General features: G+C 52.7%; 2 protein-coding genes across 3 annotated transcripts in view; both read left to right on the top strand.

Moving 5' to 3' along the window:
* The window catches only part of LOC121158018 (cocaine esterase-like), a 35,918-nt gene extending 29,728 nt beyond the window's left edge, over positions 1-6,190 (top strand). The window contains exons 2-12 of one of the 2 annotated variants that reach the window (XM_040982567.1): positions 542-746; positions 1,630-1,768; positions 2,100-2,233; positions 2,315-2,573; positions 2,999-3,097; positions 3,357-3,497; positions 3,604-3,684; positions 3,890-4,034; positions 4,399-4,536; positions 4,918-4,990; positions 5,402-6,190. In XM_040982567.1, the coding sequence (XP_040838501.1) occupies positions 542-746; positions 1,630-1,768; positions 2,100-2,233; positions 2,315-2,573; positions 2,999-3,097; positions 3,357-3,497; positions 3,604-3,684; positions 3,890-4,034; positions 4,399-4,536; positions 4,918-4,990; positions 5,402-5,588 (1,601 nt within the window). In that variant the 3' untranslated portion in view covers positions 5,589-6,190. The remainder of the gene's footprint in view (positions 1-541; positions 747-1,629; positions 1,769-2,099; positions 2,234-2,314; positions 2,574-2,998; positions 3,098-3,356; positions 3,498-3,603; positions 3,685-3,889; positions 4,035-4,398; positions 4,537-4,917; positions 4,991-5,401) is intronic. The other variant, XM_040982568.1, reaches the window with a different exon arrangement.
* A 3,215-nt stretch (positions 6,191-9,405) lies between these two features.
* On the top strand, positions 9,406-16,331 carry LOC121158019 (cocaine esterase-like). Its single transcript, XM_040982572.1, has 12 exons — positions 9,406-9,481; positions 10,829-11,033; positions 11,890-12,028; positions 12,594-12,727; positions 12,809-13,067; positions 13,474-13,572; positions 13,826-13,966; positions 14,076-14,156; positions 14,362-14,506; positions 14,906-15,043; positions 15,587-15,659; positions 16,058-16,331. Exons 1-12 carry the CDS (start codon positions 9,406-9,408, stop codon positions 16,242-16,244), a joined length of 1,677 nt encoding a protein of 558 aa, XP_040838506.1. The 3' UTR covers positions 16,245-16,331.
* Positions 16,332-20,859: the final 4,528 nt, after the last annotated feature.

Here is a 20,859-nt window from a genome sequence, read left to right as displayed (position 1 = left end):
TTTGGGGAATAATACCTAGGCTTGCAACCGCTGGCCCCATGGCAACACCACCTGTAATGACTCAAAGAATTTCCCAGTGTGTTTGCAAGAAGTTGTACCATATTCCCTTGCCACTGCAATTTGCAAAGGTTCTAATTTCCCCACATTTGGACCTGCACTCTGAATGACCTGCTGCTTGCTGTCATTCTTATTGTGTTTTAAGTCTTCCACTCTTCATGCCACCTCTTGGCTATCTTTTTATTTTTCTTCTGATTGTACTGCTGTACTAAAGAGCCCAGTGGACATCCGGTTTTCCCTGGGGAGAACAACACCATGTGAGTTCTAATGATGGCATGCTGAGGGTATCTATGAATCATTCCTTTGTCCGCTATGTGCTCTTGCAAGGTTGCTTTGCAGTATCATGTATACGAAATAGGAAATTTGTGGTTGGATGTCTCATTTGGTGTGACAAAATAATTTTGGAAGGGTGGCTACATCAGTGGTATGTGGGTGACAGGTAACGTGGCATGCAGCCCATTCAAATCAACCCTTTCTCCAAAAGGCAAGGACTCCGCCAGCCCCATCAGGACTACGCACTCCGGGCAGGTGCAAGGAAGCCTGGTCCACGTGGAAGGCACCAATGTGGGAGTCCACACATTTCTAGGCATTCCCTTTGCCAAGCCGCCTCTGGGACCACTGCGCTTTGCACCTCCTGAACCTGCTGAAGCTTGGAGTGGAGTGAGGGATGGCACCTCCCATCCAGCCATGTGAGCTTTCCCAGGGATCCAGGGAGCATCAGGTCTGGAGTGGGAATGGGAGTCTTTGAGTGCTCACCAGGTCCGGCTGCCCTTCCATCCACAGCGCACAGCTGACAGCCCTACTGTGCTGTGGACTCCCACAGCAACACTTCCAGTGGATTTGCCAGGCTCCTGTCAGGCTCTTGACTCAGGACTTGGGACTCTGAGGCCTTTAGCTCCAGGTGCTGAAAATGGAGGCAGAGACCCAGCTCCCAAAGTTTAGTTTCTGCCAGATTGCTGTGCTGCCCTGGTGAGGAAGCACTGTCCTGAGTGAGCTCCCCAGGTTGACTCTTCAAGTTTGAAGGAGTCCCTGGCTTCAACAGCAGATCCTACAGGTCCCTGAGATGGGCACCACTAGAGGCTGGCACAGCACTAAACCAACCCAGAGCCAAGGACAATGGCCAAGGGACAAGTGTGCATCAGAACTGGGGGCTGTGCAGGAGTGATAAGGCTCCCAGGACATGGGCCATCCCATTACCTTTCCTGGAGAAAGGATGGGCATCCACACACCCAACACGGGTGTAGGAGACTCCTGTGCTTTGCACCTGACTGTGTAGGGAGACATAGCACTGAGGTCAGCACCTTCAGGGAAAACTTCTCACCGAGACCCTGAGAGTCAGGTTTGCTATTCAGCCCCCACCTGCCTGGAGGGTCTCTGGAAGTTGGTGGCATCCCTGCTGCCCCAGAGTCTCAGACCTGTATCTGGATGGGAAGGCATGATATGACAAGCTCATGAGTGAGTAGGGGTATAGTAGGGGGAGGCACAGAAAAGGTTCAGGGGCAAATCTGGTCCCAGGCTTCAGCTTCAACCAAATATGGATCCTGCCACTAATGTCTGCCATGGTGGTCCCAGGTGTCCACAGAACATTACCGTGATGAAACAGGATATTCTGAATGTCTCATTGTCGCTGCTGTCCATTCCCATGTCCGAGGACTGCCTGTACCTCAGCATCTACGCACCTGCCCATGCACATGAGGACTCCCAGTTGCCTGTGAGTAGGAGCACAGGGGCAGCTTGGGGAGGGAAGACATCCTCACACCACTGGAGGACAGAAAAAACAAGGTGACTGTGACCTCCCGAAAAACGCATAATGGTGAGAGGCCACTTCCTATGGGGTCCAGGAAGTGCCTCTGCCACCAAGAAGGCAACTAAACTCCAGGTATGGGGTCCCAGAAGCCTGGTTGCTGGTTGAGGTCAGAATGTGTGGTCTAGTGGGATGAGGGCAACTGCAGCACCCTCCTGTCCAGGAGATGCATTAAGTGACTGAGAGCTGTGGGATTCAGACTCGGGGAGACTCATAGTGTTGGTCTTGACTTCCCCAGGTTATGGTATGGATCCATGGGGGTGCTCTGGCTGTAGGCATGGCTTCCATATACGATGGCTCTACCCTCGCAGCCTTTGAGGATGTGGTGGTGGTCACCATCCAGTACCGCCTGGGCATCCTGGGATTCTTCAGGTGAGATTGGGCCTGGGACAGGCACTGAGGGAGGAACAGCCCCAGCATAGCCCTGCCATCACTGTCCTTTCTACTTCTCAGCACTGGAGACCAGCATGCCAGCGGCAACTGGGGCTACCTGGACCAAGTGGCTGCACTGCGCTGGGTGCAGCAGAACATTGCCCACTTTGGAGGCAACCCTGACCGGGTCACCATATTTGGCGAGTCTGCAGGAGGCATAAGCGTGTCCTCACATGTGCTATCACCCATGTCCCAAGGGCTCTTCCACGGAGCCATCATGGAGAGTGGGGTGGCCGTGATGCCTGGAATGATCACCAGCTCATCTGAGACAATCTCCTCAGTGAGTGTCCCCCAATGTCCCAGCTAGACCAACACTGTAGTTTCCCCTCTGAAGCCTCTGCTACTATCTCTATTGAGTGTGCACAAGTGGAGCATCAGATGCCTTGGTACTCCCTACTCATGGGATGCTTGAGAGCCTCAGCAGTCAGAACCCACATACTTGTGCCTCACTGGAGTCTGAAACAGTTGTGGGTCCTGAAAAGCAGAACCTCCAAGGTCCAGCTTGTCTGCATCCAGCTGAGCAGGTGGAGCTCATTGGGGTTGGGATGCTCTGAGACAGGGACAGAGGACTAATGAGACAGGGAAAGAGGACTAGTGAGCATCCAGCTATGTGCCCACAAGACTCTGCTCTTGCCTCTGGTTGGTCTCAGACACCCTCCTTCCTCTCCTACATTGGCCTCCAGTGCCCATGTGCTCCCTTCCCAGGTGGTGGCCAACCTGTCTGGTTGTGGCCAGGTGGACTCTGAGACCCTTGTGAGCTGCTTGCGTGCCAAGAGTGAAGAGGAGATGCTGGAGATTTCCAAGGTGGGACCCCATTCACTGGGACAAAGGGGTGATCAGCTCAGATACAAAGTCCCTGAACTACCAGCTCAAGTTCATACCTTCCTGTCCTCCAACCTTCAATAGGCAAGCGTGATGCAATCCTGTAAGCCAAGCATGGGACCTCATGGGGTGGGGTGTCAGTCCTCTGGGATGAGTCAGGCATAGGGGAAACACTCAAGGACATCAGGGGGGGGAAGGAAAAGCTTTGGCCCACAAATCTCTCCGCCCTGGGTGCCTCTAGGCCTTCACAAGCATCTCCGGGGTGGTAGATGGCATCTTCCTGCCTAGACACCCTTATGAACTGCTGGCCTCTGCTGACTTCCAACCTGTCCCCAGCATCATTGGTGTCAACAACGATGAGTACGGCTGGATCATCCTCAAGGTGAGCCCAGTCAGAGTCCTGGGATCCTGTTTTGTGGTCAGTCCTCAGGGTGTCACAGCTCCTGGGCCATCCATCCCCAACCCAAGACTCTCTGCTCATCCTGCAGTTCTTCGCTAACATAGACACCAGAGATGAAATGGACAAAGCAGTCATAGAGGCGCTAATAAATCACATATTCGCGCAGGGGGTAAGGCCCCGGGGCTTCCAACCTACCCCTCGCTCTCCCACTGGACCTCGAAACCGAGACACATTTAGCAGTGTGTGTGCTTGGGGATGGGGTGGGCCCGACCCTGCTCCTTTGCTTCATTTCCTGTCTTTATCCAGGACCTTTCTCAGCTGCCTCTCTCCCTAGCAGCCTGCCTGCCTAATTCAGTCCCTGTTCCCCTGACTAGATACTGCCCACTGACATAAGACAAAATTTGGAGAATGAATACCTTGGAGTTAATGAGAATTCCAAAACTCTCATGGCTCAGTTCCAGGAGATGATGGCCGATGGCCTGTTCGTGATGCCTTCGCTCCATGTTGCACATTTCCAGCGTGAGTTCATATATGACTATGGCCTAACTGGGCAGGACTTCCACCTACAGCATTGGGTCTCTGGGAGGTGTATCCTGTCCAGGCCCATATCCACATCTTGGCTGGGTCCCTTGGCCCTCAGAACCCATGTTCTTTGATTCAGTCAACCCTCCTGCTGGTTCTGAAGATAGACATCTCCACCACCAGACAGAGGAGGAGAACAGGTGGGAGCAGGAGTGATGCAGCTACACAGTGTCAATACCACCTGCCTCTACCAGCACTGCCTAGATCAGGCCCAGTGGGCATCGCTCTGCTGTCCTCTTAAGTAGTATGGGAAACCCAGAGAAGGTGTTCCCACCTATTGCCCTGTGCACCTGTCACCCAGGTTCCCATGCCCCCGTCTACTTCTACGAGTTCCAGCATTCGTCCAACTTTGCAAAGGACTTCCGTCCACCCTCCGTGAGGGCCGACCATGGCGATGAGCTTGCCTTTCTCTTCAGATCCACTTTCTATGGGAGAAAAGGTGAGACTTCTTCCCGCAGGCAGGGGATACAGCATTTGGCTATCTTGAGGGGCCTCTGTGCCCACTGCATGGATGACAAGAGTAAGGCTAAGGATGGGATCAAGCACCCCAAGTCTCTCAATTCCCAGGACTGCAACATAAGTAGCTCCAGGCCTGGGTTCCCTATTTCTCTGCCCGGGACCGTGGTGAGGTCTGTCCTGGAAGCACATCTGTCCCCTAAGTGATCCCACACTCGCTGATGAGTGTGATCATGGTGGGGCAGCGGGCCTGAGCTGGTGAATGTGGTCATGGTGGGGCACTGGTCTGGGCTGGTAAGTCTGGCCATGGTGCAGCAGCAGGGCTATGCTGGCCTGAGCTGACCTGTGTCCTTCCCCGCTGCAGTGACTCTCACTGAGGAGGAAGAGCTGCTGAGCAGGAAGATGATGAAGTACTGGGCCAACTTTGCTCGTACCAGGTAAGACGTCCCACCTCATTGTACCTACCCAGAGCCATGGGATTCTCCCCCGTAGGGACCTGCATAGTAGGCTAGTATCCTTGGTCATGTGCCAGCGCCCTCTCCAGTGGCAGGGCCCACTGGCACACAAGGAGTCCTGGGATCCAGGGTTACATTCCCCATCCACCCTCTGTGACCTGGATTTGGCCAAGAACTGTCACTCTGAGTCTCTTTGGGTGTGAGGGAAACCACACTCCTGGTGAAGGTCCCCATGTGGAGCCTATGCCAGTGACCCCTCTCCTGTAGCTGTAACCATCCCCCACTACATCAGGCCTGCATGATGGACTGGCCTGGCCCTAGCTAGGGCACTCAGGTAATGGGGATAAGGGCTCAAAGTCCCCATGGTCCCCCTTCCTCACCTTTCATCTACAGGAACCCCAATGGTGAGGGCCTGCCACAATGGCCCGTCTTGGATCAGAAGGAGCAGTACCTGCAGCTGAGGGTGCAGCCTGCAGTGGGCCAGGCCCTGAAGGCCCACAGGCGCCCGTTCTGGGACCAGATGCTTCCGCAGAAGATGCAGGAGCTGATGCAGGCTGAGCAGAACCACACAGAGCTGTAGCTTCCCATGTCTAGATATGAGACCCTGACCCCACCCATGGGCTGTCACTCACCTGTCCTCTATCCCTGTGGAACACCCTTATGAAGGACCTGCTGCTAGAGGCTCCCTGCCCTGCTTGCCCTGAGTGCCCTGCGCTAGATGCACTCAACACTGCCCTCGTGAGGCTTTGCCCATTGGCACCACTGGAAGCCCACCACCTATTCTAATACTGGCCTGGGGCTCCATCTGCTCTCCTCACCCCCTCTCCTTCCCATCCTCTCTCACCTATCTTTCCAGTCCCAGGCCTGCCCCCACTCAGTACGAGCTGCTTTGGGGTTTTTTGCCCACCACTGCATGTCAGAAGCCATCTTCCTCCTCCCAGCATGCCCTGTGGGCTTATATCTGTAAATGACCCATAGGAGACCTGGGCACCAGGAATCACCGTGTCCTGGTGCCCTCAGGCTGCCATCAGTGGCCTCCTCCCATCCCCTCTATATTGCCACAAATAAAGGCTCCCATTACTTCTTCTGAGATATACATACCTAATAACCGTTCCACAGGCTCACATACCTGGCAGCTCCTAGCTTGGGTAACTAACACACTGACTACAATAAACATGGAGGTGCAAATACATGTTTTATTGTATTTTTATTTTTTTACCCAGTTATCAGTTCTTGAAATTACGGTAGTATTTTATCTCATTTTTTTCTTTTTTTTTTTTTATTTCATTTTGTGACACAGTTTCATAGGCTCTGGGATTCCCCCAACCACTTTCCATGCTCTCCCCCCATGGTGAATTCCTCCACCTTGTTGCAGTATTACAGTTCAAATCCAGTCATGATTCCTTTACTGCAAGCATGTACCATGCATAGAGTCCAGCATCTTATTGTCCAGATAAATTCAACAGTTTCTTGGGGAGACCATCTCTGGTCTGAAAGCAGAGCTGGCAGAATATCAACCCATCCTATGAAAAGCCACAACATAACATCAACAACAATTTACAACATTATGGAATTAATTGTCATGGTATTGAGTAACCAATGTTAAAAAAAATGCAAGTTCTTAACCACATCCTGTGACTACTTCATTGATATTTCAATTTTAGTTTATATACAACCAACTGCTATACACTTTAAAATTACTATAGTGTACTACCCAGCTGTCTCATGTCTCTTTTCATTTTTGTATTTAGCAGTTTATAGTGTTGAAGCATAATTTTTACTGAACTTGCCGGATTTTAGTGGGAGTAACTAAACTTTGTGTCCTACCTAGTAAGGTATATGTGAGTCCAAGCTGACTGTTTCCTGTCTGTTTCTAAGCTTTCCTTGTTGTTCTCTGGCTGTCTAATCTAATTTTTTGCTGGGTGGGCTCTGGAGCGACCCTGATGGTCATTGCAAGAAAGGGTGGGGATCCAAAGTTGGAACTAAGTAAAGACCAGAGAAAGCTCCCCTCCCGAGTCCCAAAAGAAGTTTACTGTTCTGATTCTGAGGTCTGCTCAGGGCTCCCAGCTATTGTTCCGATGACATTAGATCCTGTGAGGAAGGATCTGGGCATCTTCCATCCCATGTGGGAGATCCGAAAGGAAGTGGATGGTCTCAGGGTTCTCAGCCTCCGAGGGCATTCCAATTCTCCGTGATCTCTTTGGCAGTTGGGATAAACTCCTTGGTGCCCACATTGCTTTTCCTTGGTGAGGATCTGGGAGTCTCCAGGGTTGGGATACAAGCCCCCTCCTGTCCTCTTGCTCCACTCTGGGGTCCCCGCCCCTGACCCACTCTTTGCATATGACCTCCTGTTCAGAGGTTGTCAGGATCACTCTTGATTCCCCTGTATGTCTTTATAGTTTTGCTAATGTCTAATGCCGATTCGAGTCTGTGGTCTATAAGTTACCTGTTATATTCTTGATAAGTTATACTTAACGTCTTCCTCACACATTCTACGAAGGTGGAAGATTTCTCTGCTCTCCTGACCCATTATAGACTAATATAGTACATTAAAAGTATATTGGCTTTTATAGTTCTTTGATGTAGATCATAAGCAGTCTGACTCACATTGATTGTTGGTTCATTGGTTACATCACAATATCTTATTGCATGTAATACAGGCTGTTTGAGATTGCAATAATATTTCAATCTCATAATAATATGTCCTCTTTTCTCCATATCCCTGCCACAATTGACAGGCTTTCTCTTCTACCAGAATGACCAAAATGATTTCAATAGCTTAATAATTAGTGATATGAGTACATTTTAAATATATTTGTTGGGAACCAGTACTGAGGCATGCTGTCCTGTAGATATAGTGTCCCAGTTCTATTCCTGGATGCTCCACTGCTGATCCAGCTCCCTGATAACGTGCCTGGGAAAGCAGCAGAGGATGGTCTTTCAAGTACTTGGGCCTCCTGCACCCATGTGAGAAACCCAGAAGCTCCTGCCTACTGCCTTCAGCCTGTCTTCAGTCTGGATTGGCCCTGGCCATTGTGACTGTTTAGAGAATGAACCAGTTGATGCAAGATCTCTTTTTCTGTCTCTGCCTTCCTCTCTCTCTGCAACTCTGCATTATAAAGAAAATAAATAAATCTTTAAACACTCACAAAATATTTGATGACCTTCTATATATTTTGCTATTGGAAATATTTATTTAGATCATTTGACTATTTTTCAAAAAAACCAAGACATCTATCCATTTGAGAAGTAGAGGCAAGGAGAAAAAGACAAATAGAAGGAGCAAGAGCTCTCATCCCTTGAGTCTCTTCCCACATGTGCCTTGAGGCCCGGATGCCAAAGCAGGGAGCTGTGAACTCCATCCAGGTCTCCCACACGGGTAACTGGTACCTCATCATTTGGGCCATCTTCATTGCCTAGTAGGAAGCTAGGGCTAGGAATCAGAGCATGGGGGTCAACAAAGGCACTAGAACATGGCACATCATCCTCCCTGCATCTTAGCCACCGAAGCAAAGGCCACTGCAATCTGCCCACTTGCTACAAGACTTGTTGAGTTCAGACTTTCTTATGGACACTAGTCCTTAGAGGGGTATGGTTTGGATGTGCATCCTCCTCCCAGTCTGCTGCACCAGTGGGACCCTTGCTGCAGTTTGCACAGCCCATCCACATGGAGCTGTATTTCTCCTGAGCCACCAAGGCATCTGCTTCCTGAGCCTGATGAAGCACATGTGCATCTGGGCATGGGCGGGTTAGACAGACTGCCTGGGGGAGTGATGGACTCACAGGGAAGGGCTCCAGCTCAGCTGAGCCTGTTGAGCTCCCCTGCCTGGCACGGTTGTCAAGGGAAGAATAGAACTGATCTCAGACCAAGATGCAGAAACCAAAAACACTGGGTTCCATCAATACCAGGCTGTATTGAGCAGCAGCGGGGAGAGCGGTGTGGGTTCTCAGGGGAAGGTCCCAGAACCCATGAAACACTAGCACAGAACCAGAGCCTTCAAGATGCAGGCAGTTGCACTTTCCCTCCTAGGCTCAGGTGTTTGCCTTTCACCCACCTGAAAACCCTGGACCCAGTGCTCCATCTGTGAGGATTTAACCCTTTTGGATTGCCCAATCACAGCTCATCACTGCATGTGGTCTATCCTGACTGCAGTGGCCTTCACTGACAGGACTGACAGGAGGATCCTGGACTGCCAGAGAGAGGAGAGGCAGCCCTGACTCTGATCTTGCACTGACCTCAGCGCGCTCAGCTCAGTCCTGCTCTCCCATGAGATCTCCTTGCTCCGCCCCAAAGGCCGCCCCTCCCACTCTCTGCCCAGTCCAAATTCCACCCTGGCACGCCCAGGGCAGCTTCTGGAGCACACAGCAGCAGCACACACCAGAACCTGCCTGGAACCATGGGGCCACACCGCCTGTGTGCGCAGCTGGGCACCATCACCTGCGGGCTCCTGCTGCTCCTCCTCCCAGGACAAGGTGAGGCTTCCGAGGGCAGCCACGCAAACCCAGGTTGCATCTGCAGTTAGAGCCCAAGTGGGCGGGACAGCCGGCAATGAGAAGGAAAAAGAAGGGTGAAGGGGCGGGATCCTGGAGCGGAATCAAGCTTGGGAGACTGTAGGACAGGGTGGTGGCTGCCTTAGAAATGGGGTGGAGTGAGCCCAGCAAGAAGCTCTCAGCAGAACTGGTCAGGGTCAACAGGGGCTGGAGTTGAGGCCACTTCCTTCCCGTGCTTGTGGCTGAGCTAAGGCTGCCTACCAGTCAAAGGACAGTAATGAACCTGTCTGTCCCCATCCCAACTCATATCAAAAGGGCCGCCAAAAGGTAGCTGGATTGGGGACTACAGAAGCCCCAATTGCCAATCCTAGAGCCCTTCTCAGATCCCTGGCCTTAGCTCTTCATCTGCCGCTTTAAAAGGTCCAGTACTGGAGCCAGCCTTCTAGAGTAGCAGGTTAAATCACTGCTTATACCACTAAATCCCATATGGGTGTGGATTCCAGTTCTGCCTGCTCAACTTCCAACCCAGCTCTCGCTCTGCTAATGAACCTGGGAAAGCAGTGGAAGGTGGTCACAGTGCTTGGGTCCAGGCACCCATTGGGGAGACTCAGATGGAGTTCAAAGCTCTTGGCTTAGGACTGACCCAGCCCTGGCTATTGGGGCTGTTTGGAGAGGAACCAGCAGATGGAGCTCTGTCTCTCCCTCTCTCTTTGAAACTTGACCCTTTCAAAAAGTAAATAGATCTATAACTAAAAAATAATCAAAGGCTCAGGACTCTGCCCCTACCATTGCCCAACTGCTGGTGTCCATAGCAGTTAGGCCACCTGCACTGTGCAAAGGTTCCACATTCTGACCTACATTCTTGATGATCTGCTGCCATTTGTTATTTTTGTTGTGTTTTGGGTCTCTTTCACTCTTCATGCCACCTCCTGTCCCTGCACTCTCTTCATTTTTTCCTAATTGTGCTGCTATATTAAAGAACCCAGTAGAGTCTGGTTCTCTTACAGGAGCAGGACACCATGTGGGTTCTACTGCTGGCACTCCTAGATGTGTCTTGAATCGTTCCTCTGTCTCCCGAGTGTGCTCTTGCTCTCTTCATTTGTAACTCTATTCTAGACACTTCATCGGGTTCTGGGTTCTAGGTTTTAGCTTCCTTTATTAACAAGGCTGCTTTGCAGTATCATGTACACGCAATAGGAAAATTGTGGTTGGATGTCTCATTTGGTGTGACAAAATGCATCCTGGAGTTGTGGCTACACTAGCATTTCGCATGGGAGCACAGCTGGCATGCAGCCCATCCATTCATGATCACACTACTAATGCCCACAGGCAAGGACTTCACCAGCCCCATCAGGACTACGCACTCCGGGCAGGTGCAAGGAAGCCTGGTCCACGTGGAAGGCACCAATGCGGGAGTCCACACATTTCTAGGCATTCCCTTTGCCAAGCCGCCTCTGGGACCACTGCGCTTTGCACCTCCTGAACCTGCCGAAGCTTGGAGTGGAGTGAGGGATGGCACCTCCCATCCAGCCATGTGAGCTTTCCCAGGGATCCAGGGAGCATCAGGTCTGGAGTGGGAATGGGAGTCTTTAAGTGCTCACCCAGGTCCGGCTGCCCTTCCATCCACAGCGCACAGCTGACAGCCCTACTGTGCTGTGGACTCCCACAGCAACACTTCCAGTGGATTTGCCAGGCTCCTGTCAGGCTCTTGACTCAGGACTTGGGACTCTGAGGCCTTTAGCTCCAGGTGCTGAAAATGGAGGCAGAGACTCATGTTTAGTTTCTGCCAGATTGCTGTGCTGCCCTGGTGAGAAAGCACTGTCCTGAGTGAGCTCCCAGGTTGACTCTTCAAGTTTGAAGGAGTCCCTGGCTTCAACAGCAGATCCTACAGGTCCCTGAGATGGGCACCACTAGAGGCTGGCACAGCACTAAGCCAACCCAGAGCCAAGGACAATGGCCAAGGGACAAGTGTGCATCAGAACTGGGGGCTGTGCAGGAGTGATAAGGCTCCCAGGACATGGGCCATCCCACTACCTTTCCAGAAGAAGGGATGGGCATCCACACACCCAGCACGGGTGTAGGAGACTCCTGTGCTTTGCACCTGACTGTGTAGGGAGACACAGCACTGAGGTCAGCATCTTCAGGCAAAACTTCCCATAGAGACCAAGAGAGTCAAGTGTACCTGGAGGGTCTCTGGAAGTTGGTGGCATCCCTGCTGCCCCAGAGTCTCAGACTCTGTATCTGGATGGGAGGCATCATAGGGCAGGTTCAAGAGTGAGCAGGTTGCAGTGAGGTAAAGGACTAAGAGGACCAAGGGCAAGTCTGGTCACAGGCTCTGGCTTCAGCCACAGCATGTATCCTGTACTAACGTCTGCCTTTGTTGGTTCCAGGTGTCCACAAAACATTGCTATGATGGAACATGATGTTATGAACATGACGTTGACACTACTGTCCATTCCCATGTCCGAGGACTGCCTGTACCTCAGCATCTACGCGCCTGCCCATGCCCGTGAGGGCTCCAAGCTGCCTGTGAGTGGGAGGCCAGGGGCAGCTGGTGAATGTGAGGGCATCCTGCTGCTGGAGGATGGGGAGGGATGATGTGACTGTGGCCTCCAGTGTGTGGATCCTGGTGAGAAGCTGTTCCCTGTGTCCAGAAAGTGCCTCTTCCCTGGGGTGGGCACCTAAACACTGAGCATGGAGTCACAGAGGCCTAGCTACTCCAGAGCACAGAATGCATGGGCCCTGGGGAGCCCAGACACCTGCCACACCTCATGTCTAGGAGAAACACTCAGATGATCAAGGGCTGCACTTGAACATCATCACAGCCCACCCAGCCCAGGGGATCCATGTGAATAATCAGAGTCACCCCTTCCCTCCATAGTGAGTTCTGGGGTTGATAGAGCCAAGCACTGAACAGCAGGCCTGGGCTTACTGACTATACCTGGATCCCAGACTCATGACCAGGTTCTTGTGATCTCACCACGTATCTGGCTACATGGGAATCTGCACAAGCACAAAGCACAGGTAGAGGAAGTAATAGCAAAATGGGGTTAAGCTAGAAAGAAACTCCTGGCATTGACCCTGATGTCTCCAGGTCATGGTATGGATCCACGGAGGTGCACTTGTTGTAGGCATGGCTTCTATGTATGATGGCTCTGCCCTGGCAGCCTTTGAGGATGTGGTGGTGGTCACCATCCAGTACCGCCTAGGAATCCTGGGATTCTTCAGGTGAGTTTGGGCCTAGGCCAGGCACTGAGGGAGGAGTAGCCCTGGCACAGGCCTGCCATCCCTGTCCTTCCTACTTCTCAGCACTGGAGACCAGCATGCCAGTGGCAACTGGGGCTACCTGGACCAAGTGGCTGCACTGCGCTGGGTGCAGCAGAACATCGCCTACTTTGGAGGCAACCCTGACCGGGTCACCATATTTGGCGAGTCTGCTGGTGGTGTAAGCGTGTCCTCACACGTGCTATCACCCATGTCGCAAGGACTCTTCCATGGAGCCATCATGGAGAGTGGAGTGGCCGTGCTGCCTGGAATGATCACCAGCTCATCTGAGATGATCTCCTCAGTGAGTGTCCCCCAGTGGCCCAGTCCTGAAACTGCCATCTTCCGTCTCTGGTCCTTTGCTACTATCTCTATTGAGTGGGCATACATGGCCCATCGGGTGTCTCAGCATTGCCCATCCCGGGGATGGCTAAGAAACAAGGGGTCAGAACCCTCATACCTGTACGTCAATAAACTCTCACACGGTTATTGGCTCTGTAGAGCTGCCCCTCTGAAATCCACCTTGTCTGCAGTCTGCTAAGCAGGTGCAGATCACTGAGGCCAAAATGCTCCAAATCAGGAAGGGAGGACTAGTAAGCCTCCAGGCCACAGCTGTATGCCCACAAGACTCTGCTCCTGCCTCTGGCTGGTCCTCAGACACCCTCCTTCCTCTCCTACATTGGTCTCCAGCCCATGTGCTCCTTTCGCAGGTGGTGGCCAACCTGTCTGGCTGTGGCCAGGTGGACTCTGAGACCCTGGTGGACTGCTTGCGTGCCAAGAGTAAAGAGGAGATAGTGGCGATGACCAAGGTGGGACCCCATTCACTGGTACAAAAGGGTGATCAGCTCTCATGTCCTTCAAAGTCCCTGAACTCCCAGCTCATGTTCATGCCTTCCTGTCCTCCCAGCCTTTCATGGGCAAGGATGACCAAATCCTGTAAGTCAAGCATGGGACCTCAAGGAGTGTAGAAGGGTGGTGAGCCTGCTGAGATGAGCCAGGTGTGTGGAAGAGTCTTAAAAAGTTTGGTGAACAAATCTTCACTCTGACTTCGGGTGCCCCTAGGCCTTCATGAGCATCTCCGCGGTGGTGGATGGCATCTTCCTGCCCAGACACCCCTATGAGCTGCTGGCCTCTGCTGACTTCCAACCCGTCCCCAGCATCATTGGTGTCAACAACGATGAGTATGGTTGGGTCATCCCCAAGGTGAGCCCAGGCCAAATTCCCTAGGATCCCATCTTGCAGGCAGACCTTAGGACATCAGATCTCCCCTGCTTATCTACCTCCAACCTGAAACCCTCTGCTAACCTCTTAGGTCATTGCTGCTGGAGAACCCCAGAAGGAAATGGACAGAGCAGCCATGGAGGCACTAATACATCAAACATCTGAACAGTGGGTGAGGCTCTAGGCATTCTGCCCTACAGTTCGCTGCCCTACGGGACCTCAAAACCAACGCACAGCTGGCAGTGTGTGTGCTTGGGGATGGGATGGCCCCGAGCTTTCTCCTTTGCTTCATTTCCTGTCTTCATTCAGGACCTTTCTCAGCTGCCTCTCTCCCTGGCAGCCTGCCTCCCTGACTCCGTCCCTGTCCCCTGGGCTAGATGTTGCCTCCTGCCATAGAGGAGCAGCTGCTGGACGAGTATCTGGGTGACAATGAGGACCCCAAGACCCTCATGACTCAGTTCCAGGAGATGATGGCCGATGGCCTGTTCGTGATGCCTTCACTCCATGTCGCACATTTTCAGCGTGAGTTCCCTGTTGCTAAGGCCTCCCTAGGCGGCGCTCTGCCTACTTCATTGGGTCTCCAGGGAGGAATATCCTGTGCAGAATCCTATCCATTTGGTACCCATGTCCTTTATCTAGACCCACCCTCCTGCTGGTTCATGAGATGGACATCTCCACCAGGGGACTAAGCAATAGACAGGGTGGGAGTGGAGTGAGGCAGCTACACTTTGTCAGTATCTCCCAGCTATAAAGTCCAATTCCAGGACCTAATTCAGACCCTTGCCATGGCCCTTCTCAGCCTGGGGCTCCACAGCACTGCCCAGGTCAGATCAAATGAGCATCACTCTGCTGTCCTGTTGAGTAGTGTTGAAAACCCAGAGAAGGGGCCTTCACTTGTCGCCCTGTGCACTTGTCACACAGGTTCCCACGCCCCTGTCTACTTCTATGAGTTCCAGCATTCACCCAGCTTCATGAAAGACTTCCGTCCACCCCACGTGAGGGCCGACCATGGTGATGAGCTTCTCTTTGTCTTCAGATGCATTTTCTTTGGGGGAAAAGGTGAGGCTTGCTCCTTCCCCAGATGGGGATGAAGTACCTGGCTCTCCTGAAGGTACACTGTGCCCACTGCACATATGACAGGGCTGAGGCTCAGATGGGATCAAGCACCCCAAGTCCCACAGCTCCCAGCACTGAGCCAGGACTGCACCATGAGTGCCTTCTGACCCGGCTCTCTCCTCTGCCCGGCCCCACAATGGGTGTTTCTCCCAGGTACAGAGCTGTCCCCTGAGTATTCACCCAAGATCAGAAGGATAAAACCTACTGGGCAAGCAAAAGGCCAGGAGCAAGTGATCTTGACCAGGTTCAGATAGGGTGATTGGCAAAGTAAAAACCAAGTCCCTGTGGTCAGGAGAAGGTAAGTTTCATGCAGGCAACTGAGGTCAATCTCCATTGAGCTGGAGAGAGTGATCATGGTGGGGCAGTGGGCCTCAGCTGGTGAATGTGGTCATGGTGGGGCAGTGGGCCTCAGCTGGTGAATGTGGTCATGGTGGAGCAGAGGGCCTGCCCTGGCCTAAACTGACCCTGTGTCCTTCCCCACTGCAGTGACTCTCACTGAGGAGGAGGAGCTGCTGAGCAGGAGGATGATGAAGTACTGGGCCAACTTTGCTCGCACCGGGTGAGTTGCGCCACCCCACCCCACCCCCACTTCCTCAGAGCCATGGGACCCTCCCCTGTGGGAACCTCAGCAGCAGCCAAGTGTCTTTAGTCACATGACAGCGCCCTCTCTAGTAGCATGGCCCATTGGACACACAGGGACCCTGGGGACCAGGGATACTCTATCTACCCATCCAGGCCATGACCTGACATTGCCATCAGCTGTTAACCACAGAGGATCCCCAGGGGAGTGAAGACACCACAGCCCATGTTGGCAGGTTCCCAGGTGGAGCTGACACCAGGGGAGGAGGCAGTTCTCCTGTACCTGCAAACTCATACCCTACCACTCCTGATCTGGACCAACCCCAGGGAGGCTGCTCAGATTCCCCATGGTCCCCCTTCCTGACATCTTGTTTGCAGGAACCCCAATGGTGAGGGCCTGCCACAATGGCCCGTCTTGGACCAGAAGGAGCAGTACCTGCAACTGAGGGTGCAGCCTACAGTGGGCCAGGCCCTGAAGTCCCACAGGCGCCAGCTCTGGGATCAAACCCTGCCCCAGAAGATGCAGGAGCTAATGGGGGCTTTGCAGGGGCATACAGAACTGTAGCTATTGTGTCAAGAAGGGGGATCCTTGCCCCACCCACTAAGGACTGTCACTCGCCTGCCCTCTTCCCCTCAGCACACCCTTGTGGAGCATCTGCTGCCAAGGCTCCCTGCCCTGCCTGCCCTGGGTGCCCTGTGCCAGATGCACTCAACACTCCTTTCGTGAGGCTATACCCATTAACTCCCACAGAAGCCCACCTTCCTCATCTCTCACTGGCCCTAGGGCCCTCCTGCTCTTCTCACCTCCCCCTCTTCACCTTCTCTCCCCACCCTCTGTCTGCTATCTTCCCAGCTCCCAGGTCCTCCCCACTCAGTGCAAGCTGCTTTGGGGGCTGTTGCCCTCCCTTGGGTGTCAGAAGCCCTTATCCTCCTCCCAACATGCCCTGTGAGCTCACATTTGTAAGCGGCCCATAGGAGACCTGGGCACCGGGAGCTGCCATGCCCTGGTGCCCTCAGGCTTCGGAAGTGAGAATACAGTACCTGGGGGGGCCCCAGAAGTACATTGTTTTGCTGCTCAAACATCTGGGTGCAGGTGCCAGCATGTGGATTTTCTTCCTGATTCAGGGGTGACATCTCGCTGTGTCCTCACCCAGAGGAAGTAATGAACAGGCCCCTTGGGCATGATATCAGGATGCTAATCCCTTCTACCACCTCACATTCCCACCTCCGAATAGCAGCACATGAGAAACTGGGTTCCAACATGACCTTGAAGGAGCCACACAGATTCAGGCCACAGCACCCGGGCCCTCCCAACCTCAGCCACCAAGGTCATCCACTGGAAGTCACTCTGGCCACCTACTGTCCCCCTCCCCACATTAAGTGTGGCATTTCAGATGGCCCACCCACTGTTTGCAGACACAATGACAATGACCTCACTTTGCTGAGATGTGAGACTGTGCTTCTCCTTCTGTCCCTGGAACCCCGGGCTGACCATGTAGTGTCCAACAAAGTCAAGGACCCCAGATTTGCCACCCCAAGAACTCATGCTTACTCCCAAGGGGCCCCTGCTTCATAATCACAGCATATCCCCCAAAGAGATGCATCAGCAGGGGGATTTCCTGAAATTAGGATGGGGAAGCTGGAATCACCAGACATGCCCAAGGAAAGGGGGGCACTGTTGCCCCCAGCTCCCTGTCCAAGAATGTGTCCTCTTACCTTTCTCACCCCCTCTACCACCAAGCACCCTTCTTCCATCACCACATAGAACACATGATTCTCTTGCCTCCTGACCCTATGGTTTCCCTAACTTTTCTTGTCCTGCTGCTCCTTCCCCCAAACTCTTTTACTTTGATCATGGCTCGCAAAGGCGCCGGCTGTGCGTACTCGGCCTCATTCCCACCACATCATTTTCTCTCTTGTTAACAGCTGTCTCCCTGGTACATGCACCCTAAGATCTTTCCTCTGGAAAGGCCTCACTTTTCCATCCAATGCCTTTAAACCCAACAATAGAGCTTCATCCATTTGGGAATGCGTGGGTTTCTTTCCCCCATTGCCTACTCTGGCCACTAGATGGCAGACCAGACTTAGGTTAAACCAGACTTAGGTTAAATCCAGAACTAAATAGGATTCCAGGCTGGGGGTTTTAGCCTGGCCCAGTGGGCAGGTGGATAACGAACCAGCAGAGAGGTTATTTTCTATGGCTCTGCTTCTCAAACAGGTGAAAATAAGCAGACATATTTAAAAATTAGCATACAGTTCATTTCACCCATTTTGGGGTGTGCAATTTGCTAATTTGGAATACGTATAGACGACAAGCAAAGGGACCACCTCTGGCTGTACCCCATCACCACCCGGAGTTCCTTCGTGCCCCCTTTGGTGTCAGTCATTGTCCTTTTCCCTGGGTTCTGGCCACTGTGGTCCACCTCTCCTCCAAGAGAGGACCCACAGAACCACTTGGGACTGGGTCATTGGTGGCTGGCTTCTGTCACTTAGCCTGATGTGTTGAGATTCACCCAAAGTGCCTCACTTTCTGGGTGTGGATGTACCACATTTTATCCACTCCTCAACTGATGTGTGTTGACATGACTTCTCTTTCTTAGCTGTTTTTAATAAAGCTGTTGTGATTACTTTTTAGCTAAGTCGCTATGTGCAGCCTCACCTCAATTTCTTTGGGTCAACAGGGGAGGAGGAAGCACTGGGTCCCATGATGAGGGCGCATTTCACTTTGAAAGAAAAACCCAAACTACCTTGAAAGGGACAGGGTTTGGTCTGTTTTCTCTTGCTATAACTGAAGATGTATAGGGGGTGATTTATAAGGAATGCTCATCTATTCAGCTCACAGTTTTGGAGACAGATGGGTCCAGGATCAAGGGCAGGCAGCAGGTAGTCATTGAAGGCCTTCTTGCAACATCATGCTTGGCAGAGGGCACTCTAGCGGGGGTTAGGGCAACAAAGCAAGTGTGCCAGTTGAGGTCTCTCACTCTTCATAAAGCCACAGATTCTGTCATGGAAGCCCCCATCATCGCAGTGGGGGCTAATTAGCTCCCAAATGCCACATGCACAAAGCACAATTACCCTGTGAACTTAGCAGTTCCCTTTCCATCACACCTACCCACAGGAAACACACCAAATCAGAAGAGCACGTGAGGCAAGCCAGAAGTGTGGGGTACAGATTTTGGAGGCACCAACCTTCCACTCACACAAGGAAGGGGTGACAGTCTCTCTCCCTGGTGTGCCTGGCTTGCCCTGCCCCTGGTGGGCCCACCCACAACGTCAGCAGGGAGTTGGGTCCACAGCCTGGGGTTCAGATGGGTACTCTCCCCTCACCAAGGGCATAGATGAGGCACCAGATAAGAGGAGCAGGCAGAGGAAGGACACGAGCTCCAGGATGACCCACAAGAAAGATTAAGCAGAAAATAGACCAGGGAACTAGGAGTTAAGAACCTCAGCAGGGTCAAGGGTCACACAATGGCCCGGGTGGCCAGGAGGTGGTCAGGGTCATGGCTTGGCAGCAAGCAGCAGGAAGAGAACAGCAGGAAAAAAAAGAAGCTGGCTGGGCCCCCTGCCCCAAAAAGCAGGCAAGCCACCTGCAGCCCTCTGGAAACTTGCCAAGCAAAATCCAAGAAGCCACACTGGTTCTTCCCAGCAGAAGGGCAAAGGCCTTCCCCTCCAGCCCTGGGCACCAGATGGAGCACCGGAAAAAGGCCTCCATGACCTGCTCCACCCCAGCCAGCCTGATGCTGGAGGCCTAGGGCTCAGTCCCACCCTCCCTGGTTGTGGGATCACCCAAGCCTGCAAGGGGACAACTCCAACCCCGTACCCCACTATCTGGTCCCAGGAACAGGCTTTTGCTGCCTTGCGCTCCAAGACACGTGTTTTCACCCACCCCTACAACCCTACAACCTTGCCTTTCTACTCGCCCCCAGCTGAGAAGGAGGGGGCACAAAATCACCTGTGAGGTCTTCCAGCCACTTCCCCCCCCCAACACACACCCTGCTCCACCCCTCAGCTCACCCCCTTCCTTCTCACTTCTGTCCCACCACTTGCTAAGCCTCGCACAGAGTAGGTCTCCATGAGAGTCACCCGCAACAGCCACAGGGGCCATCATGCAGTCACAGTGGGAAATGGGCTCGGCTTGGAGCCTGAAGCTGGTAATGACCGAGCACCAGCGTTTGGCACAGCAGCTAGGAAACCACTTAGAACACCCACGTCTCATTTCACAGGGGCCTGCCTTCAAGTCCTGGCTGCACTTCGGGTTTCAAGTTCTTGCAATGTACACCCTGGGATGGCTCACGTTCGTGGATCCGTGGCACTCACAGGGGAAACCTGCAGGACTTGCAAGCCCCTGGCCCAGCCGCAGGTGTTGGGGAAATGAACCAACAGCTAGAAGTTCTTTCTCTTTCTCTCCCTCTGCCTTTCATATACACAAGCTAATTTGTTTGAAGCACTGACACATGCTATGACTTGGATGAATAGCAAAAACGTTGGTCAAGTGGAAGGAGCCAGCCACAAAAGGTTTCATATGGTACAAACAACTATCTCTGTGGTATCTACAGCAAGTAGAATGCAGGTGCCAATTCAGTCAATGGTTACAGGGTGTTTGTCCATGAGATATGGGGTTGCATAACACTTGGTATTAAAGCCCACAGAACTGTATACTTTGTAATCATCAATTGTATGTTCTATGAATTTCAACTTCATTTTTTTAATCGATCTCTGTCTCTCATTCTCTTTGTAGTTCTGCCTTTCATATAAAAATAAAACAAATCTTTTTTTAAAAAATCAACTTCTGTTCCCTCCACTTGTGACAGACAAGACTAAATGCCAGCCCCCACCCAGGCCTGTGGTCACAAAAAGGCACCCCAGCACTGTGGGCTGCCATTCCCTCAGGTCGACCACTGGGGGCATATCAGGAGGCATACAGTAGTCATGGGGTCAGGGGAGCTGGAGTGTGAACACGTAGGGCTCGTGGGGTGGGTCCTCCACAGGGTGCCCTTCCGGCCCTCCCTGCCCAGGCCTGGCCATTGGCACTGGCCCTGAGGTTGGCCCCCAGCCAGCTGGGGCGGCCCGGTTAGGCACATTTGCATGAAATGGCGGTCCACACGTAGATGGATTGTACCAAAGTTCACGCTCCACCTTCCACCCACTGCAGCTCCTGACCACTGGCAATTGCAAGCAGC

The sequence above is a fragment of the Ochotona curzoniae genome, unplaced genomic scaffold (genome assembly GCF_017591425.1).
Source record: "Ochotona curzoniae isolate NIBS_2020 unplaced genomic scaffold, NIBS_Ocur_1.0 contig_3622, whole genome shotgun sequence".
NCBI classification, from domain to species: domain Eukaryota; kingdom Metazoa; phylum Chordata; class Mammalia; order Lagomorpha; family Ochotonidae; genus Ochotona; species Ochotona curzoniae.
This window is presented reverse-complemented; position numbering and strand designations above follow the sequence as displayed.

What these genes read in the sequence shown, in the direction of transcription:
- LOC121158019 (XM_040982572.1), top strand. Translation starts at nt 9,406, where the DNA reads ATGGGGCCACACCGCCTGTGTGCGCAGCTGGGCACCATCACCTGCGGG. An exon ending in GCTCCTCCTCCCAGGACAAG is followed by an intron (nt 9,482 to 10,828) that starts GTGAGGCTTCCG and finishes TAATGCCCACAG; the next exon opens with GCAAGGACTTCACCAGCCCC. An exon ending in CCATGTCGCACATTTTCAGC is followed by an intron (nt 14,507 to 14,905) that starts GTGAGTTCCCTG and finishes CTTGTCACACAG; the next exon opens with GTTCCCACGCCCCTGTCTAC.